The sequence below is a fragment of the Aulonocara stuartgranti genome (assembly GCF_965226115.1).
Source record: "Aulonocara stuartgranti genome assembly, chromosome: 14".
Taxonomy (NCBI): Eukaryota; Metazoa; Chordata; class Actinopteri; order Cichliformes; family Cichlidae; genus Aulonocara; species Aulonocara stuartgranti.
The window spans coordinates 3,445,909-3,459,133 of record NC_138950.1 but is presented as its reverse complement, the minus strand read 5'-3'; the positions used below and the strand labels follow the sequence as shown (position 1 = coordinate 3,459,133).

Sequence of the window (13,225 nt, the reverse complement as noted above, 5' to 3'; positions counted from 1 at the left end):
TTTCATGTAAAACACCAACACGTTGTTTGTTGCCAACTCAAAAATGGTGCAAAATGGATAAAAGCAATCTAATAAGGTTCACTTTGGCATATTTCTGTGTAGGGAGGTAAGTGATAGCTTATGAGTCACCACTTAAGATATAATGTTTAGTTTGAGCAGGTTGAACTCGCGGGTCTGTGGAGATTAAACTTGTATTTAACCTTCCACATTTTTTCATGAATGATACTAGTAATTAACGTGAGAGTACAATGGGTCAATGAATGAGTCCGGTATCCATTTATACTTAAAGCTATCATTAAAAAGCTCGCTGCTGAGGTCAGGAATTGCAGTCTGCTTAATACCTCCACTGTACACAAAATATGAGTGCAAAGATGCAAAAATATATTCGATTAACACCCAAGAAAGGGTCAATCAGCCCCCACACATTTCGAATCTGCTGTGGAAATGAGCCTCGATCACAGGGGACATCTGTGGCGCTCCGTCACGCTCATCACCAAACGATTAGAGCCTCATTTCCCACGTTTCCTTGTGTGTGAGCAAACATCTTCCATGCTGTTGTGCTCACACTAGAGAGAAAAGTTATTTTTCACACACTAAGGAAGTCTCCAGCTGTGACGAGTGTGTCTATTTGGTGCGTAAATATGGTGATATTGGTGGTTTTCTTCTTGAGCTGCGTGCAGTGAAGCCTCGTTGCCCCCATTACTGTGATTACGGTGGGATTAATTAGTGAAATCCATTAAGATATCAGAAATGTCACCTCAGTCAACATGTTATGCTGTAAGGGGCAGATGTTCCTAATGTTTTCTGAGCTCTCTGTGGAATAAACATGACATGTTGCCTCATTTCTTACTTTCACATTCAGAGTTTTCTTTACTCTGACTGATGAATGCTTGCAAACCCTCCTCAGATGCTATCACACCATTAATCTGTGATGCACGGTTTATTTCCGAGTTTATTTTGAACTCCAGTGAGGCACTTTACTCTTTCTGTACTGGTTACTCTTTTCTGTCAGGTAAATGTACTTCAAATAGAGGTGTCCTCAATTTCTGCATTTCTGCCATAGGATGCTGCACGATGAGTCTAGTTTTTGACCGACGGTTTTACAAAGATGCAAATATCATAAATAAAAATATTAGATATGATCTAACTGTGTGACAAAACCCTGTTCTAGATAGTGTTAGAAAACGTGTATTTAAGTATCACTCTGGTCTGTTGCTCTTTGTTTGTTGGGTCTGGATGGTTCTGGCAAAGACTTGCAGGCTTTTTGGGTCAGCATCTTTATGTAAAACATCATTCACCCTGTTTCATTTCTGCTACTGCAACATTACAGAGACACAAGGACGATGATTAAATTAAAGTATTTACTTCATTTTGCAGTAATGATGTGTTTCAGTGTAAACGTGTTCATTTCACGTCTTAACATGGGAGTTTATGGACCGACTCACTTTTGGAGCCTGCCTCAAGAGGCCATTAGAGGAACTACAGTTTTTGGCATTACTGCACTGGCTTCACTTTTCAGCCCCGGAACAGGTTGCCACTTGTTCTCTACTCATGCATTACTTTGTCTCTTATGCTCTCAGTTTCACCACATATACTCAGAGAGGAGCACACGAAATGAAGGTGAATTGACATAATGGGCCATGACAACAAATAATTACAGGCCAATGCAGGTCAATCATCAACTCCTCAAAAGGAGGATGGCTGCAGTGTCAGGTGGGACTAGTTACTCTGTTACTCCGTTTCAGAAGTTCATTAGCAAAAAGGGAAACTCCTGTAACGAGCTATTTCACGGCATCAAACGCTCTCTGTAAAACCCTGGAACCTGTTCAATGTGGAAAATGTTCCATGATTAACACTTTATTGTAATGTCACTGCGTGACTGAGACTTGACAGCAGAATCGGGTAGAGAAACCTTCCTCCAGTTGATCAAAGCTGTTTTAACTCTGCAGCTTCAAAATGTTGCGTTTAACTTAAGAATGACCGCTGCTGTTCATCTGCAGCAATCCAGTCAAGCAGGCTGGGAGATGCTGAAGTACAGGATTACTTTTCCCAATAAATTCAAGCATAACATTAATAACCTATAACATCTTGCATGAATCTGAACTGTTGCTGCAATATAACTGAAGTAATAATGGGCACTGATTCATCTCTGATGGCTTAACAAGTCTTTTGGCTCAGTGTGCAAAAAAATGTAATTCATGTAAACAAAAGGCTGTTTAATAAGCTAATAAGTAGAGCACGGTTGAGTAAATATAATCAATATGTGGGGCATCAGTAACATAAATGTTTAGAATAACTTGGTTGCTGTGATCTTTTTCATGCAAAGCTAAAACAACATTAAAAAAGAGTTTCCTGGCAGAAGCGGCCCAGGTGGAGCCTGCTTAGCAGAAGGAAGCTACAGTACAAACATGAATGTGAAGGTGTTAAAAAAGTGAGCTCTGACCAGGCTGGTCATGTTGGCGAAGTCACGGTGCCTCAGCGTCGTAATGAAGTTGTCCATCAGCCTGAGTTCAGCCGTCTGGCGGTCAATGTTGGGCGGAACGAAGAGGAGGCCTGTCTTGGCGCAAAGCACCGTGTAGGACGGCAGCAGATTCTGGCACGTGCACCGCTTCGGACACAGCATGGACGAGGAGCAGGAGGGGAGGGAGGACAGGAGGATGAAGAGGAGAGGGCAGACCAGCAAGGAGATGATATCCATGGCTGCTCTCCTGCTGCAACAGAGAAATTAGGAACACATCAGTTCATGCAGCAGCACACACTCAAGTATCAAACTGGACTTTAAAAACACCCAGCAGGGGACAGAAATGACTTCCAGAGCTCACACGGAGCATCAAATTAAGAAAAAAAACTGCACTTGATCCAAATCGGCGCTCCTTGGTTTGATTTAAAGGGTTGGTTATTCAGCAAAGACAGTCAAACACTGCAGGATGACTCTATAAATGATTATTCATCACTGCAGAAAACACGCTGTTTTTCTTCTTTTCTGCTTTTTTTTGGCCGTACACAGCAACAAAGCAATATTTCTTTTATGCATCTTTTTCCACAAAAAGTTTCAAGAAAAGAAAAGTTTTATATTAAAGGATAGAGGAGACAAGAGATAGATGGTTAAGGAGATGGGAACGGGAGGGGAATCAGAGACGCTGAGGTAAATGAAAGAATTTAAGAGCATGTTATTGCAGCACTTTCCCTTTTTTTTGCTGAGTGAGTTGTCCTGGGAAAGTGAAAGTAAACAGCATGCATACGACCAATTAACCTCAGCGCACTCTTATGATTGCAATCTAAGTAGAACATTAAAGAACACAAATTACACAGTGTGCAGTTGTCTGCCTCACTTCATAAATTTCAGAGATGTTTTTGTGCATGAAAATGAGACCAAACCAAGTTTCCCAGCCATGGCAATAAAGGAATACATTTACATTCATATTGATTTCGCTGTATGTTTGTAAGTTCAACTCGGCGGAGCCCTGAATAAATTCATATGAAGAGAAAAGGGAAACACACAAAAGCGGGAATGACACACGCAAAGGAAAATCATGAGAACGCACACACTCATTCATGCATGCGTGCGGACTCCCGCATGTGCACACACTCTGAAAAGTTCTTCTGAGTTAGATGCCGAGCGACTGGAGGAAGGTCGATTGCAAATAACAGCGGAAAGAGACGCGCTCTTTTATTTATGGTGCAGAAATATTCAAACTGTGCCTCAGCCTGCAGCACAGAATACAGAAGAGGAAGCGTCTGTGTCCTCATAACATGGTAGAGTGCAGGATACGGAGTTAAATGTGAGCAACTAATGAGAGAGATGTAATGGAATGAGATAAATTCAATGGAAATGATGAGGAGAATTCAAAACCCAACTGAGACTACACCCAAATGTCAATGGGTAATTCAGGAGTGTGCACACGATGGGAATTCAAGCGTTCAAACAATAATGAGCGCCGAACGGCGCTCACAAATTTGTCACGTGAATGAGAATCTCAAAGACGTTTGGCTAGGCTCAGGGTAAACGAAAAAGTTTCATATGTCGTATCTGTGACTCATCCAACAGAAGGGTTTCATTGATTGACCAGGAAGTCCTGCTGATATCAAAATGTCTTTAAAAGGAGAGACCTGGCCGAAGCAGCAGCAAACACAGCGTGACAGTATGAGCATGTGCCTCCTCGAACCACATACATTCAGATCTTTATGGAAATGTATTCCACGTCCACGATGTACATTAACAATACGTGCATATGAACAGCATGCATGAAAAATGAAGCTCAAAGAGGAGCATGGCTTGGAAGTTTGTTTCAGTTTTAACTATCACAGAGTTTCCTGCAAGTTGTCAGTGACGACTACCAAATTATAATAAATGTAAAGGTGTGAGAGAGAGCATAGAGATGCATGACTGAATCAAATGAGTTTAAGTGTTATCAGAACAGAAATGCGCTTCCCTTTTTTGTCTGGACCCTTTTTTAATTTGCAGTTTTAAAATGGTTTTGATCTTTGATGGAGGACAGTCCAACTCTACAGGCTTGAACTTGACAAAAAAAGAATTGAATTCAAATGGTCACCCATACATATGCAACCTGTTCTCATTCCTAGGGCATGAGCACTTGACATGCTGGCTGAGGGAATATTGGACACTGAGAAGGAATGGTCCACTTGTTTGGTTCAGCAAAATATGCTTGTTTTTGTTAAAACACACATTAACAACATTAACATTTAGACTGGATTCTGAACTCCCGGCGCAGATGCCAAGTAGCACCTTGTGGTTGGTTGTTGGCGTTTTAGAGAACAGCAGTAATTGATGCCTGGGAGAGAGGATGAGCTGTGAGAAAGCATTTGCCCTCTTTTCCTGATTTTTGAATAAAACATGTAAGCGTGACAAATATTGTCAGGACCAGTGAGTCCACCTCTGAATGGGTCAAAAATACAAATTGAATGGTTTTGGTGTGGCTTAGTCAAAGTTTGGACTTAAATCCGATTGATTTTTTTTTAACTTTAGGCTTTAAACTGGCCGTTCATGACTGAAAACCCTCCAATGTGGATGAATTAAAGCAAGTCTGCAACTAAGAGTCAATCAAAATTCCTACACTGCGACGTGAAAAGGCTCATCGCCGATTATCAGAAAAACTTGACCGCACATTTTCCACACAGTGGCAGACAGGTCTGAGGAGCTCTTTGTAATAAACGAATCATTCAAGTAAAAGCTAACTGCATTTTACAATTACTCGGGTCATCTTTGTCTAACTTTAGAATTATTTGGGTGATCTAAAATATGTAAATATGTAAAAATAAATCAGGAAGGGGGACATGCGCAGCGCTGTATATGTGCTGGACACATTAAACACAGAACACTGTTGGTGTGAGGCAGAGGTGACCAATTATCTCTACTGTTTCAATTTGTTTACAGCTCGTTAATATACACTGTTTCGTACTTTTGCAGGTTTTTCAGGTGCCGTAAGATGTTGGGTCTCTGAAGAGCACTGGTGCTCTGAGAACAGATTTAATTTGTTTAGTCAGGCCAGCTTAGCGTGAGAAAAATGCAAAACAGTTCTTTTTCAGACTACAAGCACTTCTCAATCTCCGTCGCTCTCTCTCCTCTTTTCATCACTTGCTTCTCGACTGAAAGTGCTTCTCATTTCAATTGCATTGCCTCTTTTTTCCATCCTTCTACTTATCTTTCTGCCTGCATCATCCCATCATCCCTCTCTCAAACCCTTTTCAGCTGTTTCCTGTCACCTCTCACTTCTGAGACTGCAGACATCCCTTCATTCCTCTTTCCTCCCATCCTATCATCATTCTCTTCCTCCATCTGCATCACTGCCTCTATCCATCCTTCTGTCTCTCCATTTTCATCCCTGGAAGAGCATTTACTCATCTATCTCGCCACATGACTTACATGTCCATCCCTTTCCCCTCTGTGCATCTCTCTCAACTCTCTTTGATCAACTCCTTCTTCATCCATCTATCCTTACCACTAATTTTTCACACTGTCATCCTCCTGTCATCTCCCCTTCTATTCATCGCCTTTGCGTCATTCTCTTCCTCATATTTAAAAATAGTATGTTACATGTTTGGGATCTGCTGCTTGCAAAATAAAAGGCACGTGTTGAGCAACATGTCCTCAGATGATAAAGAAATATGCAATTTAACATTAAAATGATCATTTGTATGTTGATTGAACTTCATGGTTTGCCGGCCAGACCTGAGTTAAAGTGACCTTCAAAGAAGCAGGAGGTACTATTGAGAGCAGCAGTACTTCTACTTGCCTCTAATTTGTTTTGTTTGGACCTTGGGATAAGATCTCAGACATGGTCTTGAAATTCTTACCAATCACATCTTGGCATCTTGGTTTGTAGCGTGTTAGTGTGAGGCTATCGAGTTGCAAACGCCGGGACTGAAAAATGAAGCCTAGTCAGAAAAAACTGCAGTTCTTGGTTTGGCCACATGAGGCTGCCTCATGCGTCTCCCATGTTAAATGACCAAACTTAACAGCGTTAAGCAACACATTTACCACCTGATACAAAAGAAAACCCCCTGCTAGGCATGATCTCAGCGAATTTGAGATGCCGAATACGTCCACCATTTTCAAAACAACCTGTAGTGCTGCAGCTTTGAGCTGCATAATAACTCTCATTCCAACATGCTCCTAATCAGGATACTTGCTAATTAAAAAAACAATTATGACGATGAAAATCATCATGATGAGCCAAAAGTTTCAAACTGTAGTAAAATGTTTGAACCTGAAGAAGGTACAAGTGGCTGGAGTCTATCGCAGCTATCACAGGGCAAGAGGCAGGGTACACCATGGTCGCCAGTCTGTCGCAGGGCTAACACTGACAACCATTCACACCTTGGCAATTTAGAAGTACCAGCAAACCCAACTAACTGCATGTCTTTGGATTGTGGGAAGAAGCCGGAGCACCCGGAGAGAACCCACGCAAACACGGGGAGAACATGCAAACTCCTCACAGAAAGACCTGAAGGTGGAGTCGAACTCAGGACCATGAATGTGTGAACCAACTTATTAATGCATTTTCACTGGAAAACTCGACAAAATCAGTGGGATGAAATCTCAGGGAAGTGCAAATATCTATAAAAATGTCTTTTTGCCAGTCCATCCAACCAAATTTTGAACGTCAGAGCAACCTAATATTCCTAAAATGCCATTATTCTTTTTGCTCCAAGACCACCTCTGCAAATGTCACAGCTTTGTAAAGTGGTGAAAAATCCTACTAATTATAGTAAAATATGGTAGTGGGATAAGCTTCTCTTTGGGGCACTCTAAGATGCGCTCAAGCATGCGGTTCATGGTTGTCAGCATGCAAACCATCAGCTGTTCCTAAAGCTGACCAAGTACTTTTCTTTCCTAAAATACTTTTCATTTCTTTTTCAGTTCAGTTTTATTCATATAGCACCAAATCACAACACCACAGGTGCTTCACATTGTAAGGTTTAAACGTAAGGTGTTGATGTCTCTAGAGTATTTTTTGCATTAATATTGTCAATGAACAAAGGAAAGCTTTGACTGTGTGTCACATACATTTTGTCATTCATGATAAAAAAAAAGTGCCTAAAGAATCACAAGAGTGAGCAGAAATCACACAGAGAAGTCACAGAGAATAGTGTGGATGTATAGGCTGAAGAGAGAAATAGAGGAAAGCCATTGAGTGGGTGGGAGCTTGATGAGAGGACAAGAGCAGAAGTTCCTTTTTCCAACCAGCTGGTGGAGATGTTTAGCTACAGCTTCAGAAACATGAGAACACACACGCCTGCAAGTGCACACACACAAACATGCAGACTCAGGGCTGAAGCAAAGTCAGGCCACTGTGCTAAAGCGATGTGTATACTGCAGGAACAGAATGAAGACGAATGCTGCGAGAAACAGAGAATAAAACACACAAGGTAGAGCGACATCTGACAACTGAAGCATGAGGGGATATTTTACATTCATCAGACTGTGAATATTCAGTAAGCCCGACTGCTGCCTCTACCTCACACTCATAGGCTGCTTCCTATAACTTAAGCATCAAATGCTGCGGTGGCTTGAATACATTAAAGGAATAAAATTACACCTTGCTTACATTCTGCTTAGGTTGCAGGATCTTATACCATATGTTCACAGCTGTGCTGCGATGCAGTGCAGGACTCATGCACCCTTCATGTTGGAAGGGTCAGCCAATCAGAAAAAAATGGCTTGGAGAAAGGGGGGTTGTGAGATTGTTATATTATCTTATGCCACGTTGTACCCCTAATTAAAGATTGTGAAATCATTATGTAGTTTTAACTCCTGACTTAGAAGAAGGTGACAACTATTAGATTTATTAGACTGATTTGTATTACATTAGACTGCTGATTTATTGTAAATGAATTACATTGTTTTATGCTGATTTACAAGAAATATTGTTTTCAGAGAATCATGGCCTTATTTGTCTGATTAGAAAGAACGGAACATACTGCACAGGAAGCCGAGGTCATAACTTCGGCTCACTGAGAGAGAAAGAATGTGGATGTTTAGGTTTTATGACTTTGGAGGGGGGCTGAAGCTACAAGAATGTGAGAAACGGTCAGACACTTCGAGATCTTGCGGACACCCTCCTGTCCACATCTCCGTCTGGACGTTTTCTAATGCGCAAAGTGTTGTATGGAATAAAGAGATTGTTGATTGAGCATTTATACACCGAGTGTTGTTCTTCCTTCAGCCCAAAGATCAAAGAATTGGGATATTTAACAGGATTGAAGCTAAAATGGCTTATTTCAGACAGATGGCTTATTTCAGACAGATGGCTTATTTCAGACAGATGATAAGCTAGGGCTGCACTGTAGCTCAGTATAAGATAAATAAAGATTACTTTTAATGTAACATTCCCACTTTTATATGTACGGAAGCACTTTACAAAGTGCTTTAGACTACAAGTCACATTTTAACCAGTGGATTCTCTACACTTTAAGCACGTTATCTGTCTCACATCCAAGGCCAATTTATAATCAACAGCCTCACTAAGTTGCAAGTCTTTGGACTGTGGGAGGAAGCTGAAGTACCCAGAGGAAACTGTACCCAGAGGTAACATGCAAACTCCACACAGAAAGGCCTGAGCCAATGAGATGTCTCATTAGTGCAAGAAGTCTGCTTTGAATCCTGTATCAACTTTGTCCAAACCAGCGTTGTGTTTCATGACGGTGGGATAGACTTAAAGTTTGATTTGATTCAGAAGAAGAAGTTAATGATAATGATAACAGGCTGTACATGCATGACTGTGTTGTTGGTATAATATATCATGGCAACAATTTGGGTAAACAGAGTATTTTTATTGTGCAAGTCTCATTTTGGTCCAAAACACATCATAAATCAGTGAATAAGCCTTTGTTCCTCTTCAGCGCAGAATGATTATGCAGTTTGATCAATAAAGATATGAAAAGTTTGTTTGTGTGCTACTGGTTTAGTCCAAAATATGTTTTGCAACTGTACAAGCAAAGAAATTTATCATAAATATTCTTTATGAATAACAAAAACGGTTGTTGTGTTTTAACACTATAAAAATGAAACTGAGCTGATTTAAAATCACTTCTCTGAAGCTCACAGAAAGATTCACAGATGCTTCAAGTTACACCATGTCGGTAATGTCGTGCTACTTTTTTTTAAAGACTTTTTGAGTAAAGAAAGTAATCTGATCCCAGCGTGTCCCACTTGTAAGAGAATAATGTTTCACATTTTTAAAGCAACACTCCTTAAATGAGACAGGATTTTACAGAGTGATCACAGCATGTCTCCCAGCAGGAGAGAGAAGCTGAGCTTAAGAGTTCTGTCACATCATCTCCATCTATTTATCTGTGTGTCTGCCACTGCTGCTCTGACACAACCAACTCGCTGCTGATGATCTTTGAATCGATGCATCTGAAATGGAATTAAAATCAATAGTAACTGACATGCAGAGGCCAACTGATGTTGATGTCTGGGTTGGATTTAAACATATTAATACAGAATGTTTACCATCCATACCAACACCATGTTCCTGTGCAGATGGAAAAATTAAATCATAGCAGCAAGTGCACAGAATATTGAATTTATGGCACGATCCACTATCATTTATAAGAGGCTTAAATTGATAAGATAAAACACAACTCAAAGTAATAAAAAAAACTGTTAGTTTAATTAGTTTAAGGAATCATAAAATAGGAAATAGGTCACTGAACACAAATTCCCATTCATTAATTGAATAACGGCCTTCTAGACACAAGGGTCACCACTCCTTAGCCATCTTAGTAACAGCTCTGTGCATTTATTTAGGAAGTTATTTTTGAAGTTTCCTTCTAAATGAAAGGCAAGAAAGCCATAACTTCAACCTTAAAGGTCACTGGGACACAAAAACTGCACGTGTGCTAATTGAATCTACTGAAAACTGCCGACTTTTTCCCAAAACAGGCTTTAAAAAGTCTCCTTTTCACCTTTGCACAGTCGCATTAATGGATCAGTCTGTAGTGCCAACACAGTCAACATCTCTGGCTTCCTGCGCCACAGCACGAAACTGCTAAATGCTAATAGTTGCTACTTCTTCACTATGAAAACGAGTAGCTATGCTCACCAAAACATGGAACTGTGGGTGAGTGCAACACCATGACTGGCTCGTATGCTGCTCAGCTTAGCTGTTGAATAGCAAGTGCAGGACAACCACCTTTATTTAAGCAGCATTTCTTTTAAATCGTGCCAAAAAAACACCACTATTTAAATGACCGCGATACGCATTTTATAGCAACGTTGATTAATGAGTTTTGCTCGTATAATAAAGACTCTGAAAATGCAACTGTGCAAAAAAACGACTGCAAACAATAAATGCAACAAAACTGTGATAACTGTATATCTAAAACAATAGAAAAGCATAAGAGAAAACACTCTCACAGAAGTTAGTTTTAGGTGCATAATTCAAATATCATCTGACGCCTGAATGTTTTACTCTGCTGTGCACAGATGTGTCATCAGTGTCAGGTGGTTGTAGTATTAGCAGATGAAAGAAAAAGGTTAAAAAAGTGATAAAGTTGTTAAGCATGTCTGCTTTATTGATTGAGATGCTTTCACTTATGGGTAAGTATGTGTGCCCACTTTCAATGGAAGCTATTGTTAAACTCGGAGCAGCTCTGAAAGGAGACCCATCGCTCAGCGACAGACTGAAAGAACTAGTGATAGAACTGAGCAAAATGCTTGTTTTCAAGTAATTAGACAGCAATCAGCGAAGTGCAGTTATTCTACACAGGTCCAGACTGCAGTCTTAAATTCAACATTTTATTATAGTATTATAGTTTTGTGATCAAAACAGGCTGTGACAATAATGCTGTCGCAGCCAAATATAGAAGTGCATTTTCCTGTCGTCACAGTGCTTTTAAAAGTGATGACAGTAAGAAGTTACTACAAGTTTACAGCTTACAAGAAGCCCTAATGCTGCTCATTTGTGTGTGTGTGTGTGTGTGTGTGTGTGTGTGTGTGTGTGTGTGTGTGTGTGTGTGTGTGTGTGTATACGAGACACGGGAAACAGGCAGACAAATTTCAATTTCAATTAACATCAATCACTGTCATTTATACCGATGACATGTTAATGGATTTTGCATACACATGACACACTGGTAGGCCGAGCATCATGGAAAGTGTCATTTATATTTAAATGTCATTTCATTTCTACAGTCATCACCGTTATGCTCATTACAAGCCACACTGGGTAAAGCTGACAGAGTCGTACTTTAACCAGGAGCTGTAATCAATATCACTCAGAGAGCAGCTTCCATATTCAAATGCACATCCTCTTTATCTCGCGCATTCCCAGTCTCCACTGCTGGCTCTGTTTATTATTGTTTTATTTACGGAATATTTTATTTGATGCCAGGGCCACGAGTGATTACATAAAAACACCATTACCATGCAAATCCCACCATCCCACCAGTCACCTCTAATCAGATAAATCACCCAACTGTGTGTGGCACATACTGAATATAATAAGAACTAAAAGCAACACATATTCGTGCATCTTTTATAGGGTTTCAAGCTTTTCGAGTATCTGAGTATACAGTATATTTAGAAGTGTAAGGAGACAGAACTGGGCAAAATAAATCATACGCTGATCATTTCAGGCTGAATTTTTACACACGGCATAAACATCTATATGTTTTATGAAAGCAACAGAGGGGATGTTTAATTAATTAATATAGAAATAAAGCAATGCTGGAGGACACGGTGAGCAGCAATGTGGATGCTCCAAAGAATGAATATAGTTTAAGTGAGAGCATGCACCATGGATGCAGTACAGTTTATTAATCTTTGTGTAACGAAGAAGACTGCCAACTGTAGCATGCACACGAGGGCTTCTAATATCATTTTGTTAACTTCATTTCTTGTTCTGATCAAAGAGACTAAAATCAAACCTCAAACTACGTGTGAAAAAATAGGAAAAAGACGAAAACACTTTTTTCCTGCTGTTGCTTCGACTCAAGTTTCATATCGTTGAATGATCACCACCTCTCACGTTATCTCACTTTGACTGGGCTGCCATCGCTGCCTGGTAGTGATAATCGTATTCCTGTTTGTTCAGGAGATGAGCTGTTCTCAGGAGAGCCTGGGAAATGCAAATGCTGTGGTAATGTCACCAGAGGGGTCTTCAGGCCTACTGAGACTACACGCCATCATTAGATATTGACCAACATTACTTCTTTCCTCGCTGCTGGGGAGGAATACTACACTTTCCATCTGTCTGAAAGTCTTTCAATCCAAAGTTGGCACCTACATAAAAGAATTCACTGCTTGTTTCACCATCAGAAAAAATAAATAAATGGATACATTTTGTACGAGTGAAGCGGAGCACTGACAGATGTATTGGTGCAGCATCAGCAGGGATCTGAACAGAGAGCTCAGCCTGAAAACAATGTTGACTGGTTGATCTGAATTCCTGCCCTCACTTATGGCCACAAGCTCCTGGTAGTGACTGAAAGAATGAAATGATGGATCGGAGCAGCCGCTTCCTCCAAAGGTTAGCTACGCCGAGCTTTAGAGACAGGTCATGGTCACTCAGAGTAAAGCTGCTCGTCCTCCACAACAAAAGGAGTCAGGCAGTTTGGGCATCAGACCAGGATGCCTCCTGGGCACCTCCTAGATGAGGTGTTTTGGACATGTCACACTGGGAAAAGACCCCGAGAGGACGCCCTGGGGCAGACCCAGGACACACTGGAGTGATTACATCTCTTGGCCAGCTTTGGTACC

At 40.6% G+C, this 13,225-nt stretch overlaps 1 protein-coding gene across 7 annotated transcripts in view; it reads right to left on the bottom strand.

Annotated features, from left to right (window-relative positions):
* Nucleotides 1–13,225, bottom strand: part of LOC309687839 (leucine-rich repeat and fibronectin type III domain-containing protein 1-like protein) — a 423,290-nt gene that overhangs the window by 64,853 nt on the left and 345,212 nt on the right. For 6 of the 7 annotated variants that reach the window (XM_082503062.1, XM_082503061.1, XM_082503065.1 and 3 more), the window contains one exon: nt 2,444–2,711. In XM_082503062.1, coding sequence (XP_082359188.1) covers nt 2,444–2,698 — 255 coding nt within the window. In that variant the 5' untranslated portion in view covers nt 2,699–2,711. The remainder of the gene's footprint in view (nt 1–2,443; nt 2,712–13,225) is intronic. The other variant, XM_082503063.1, reaches the window with a different exon arrangement.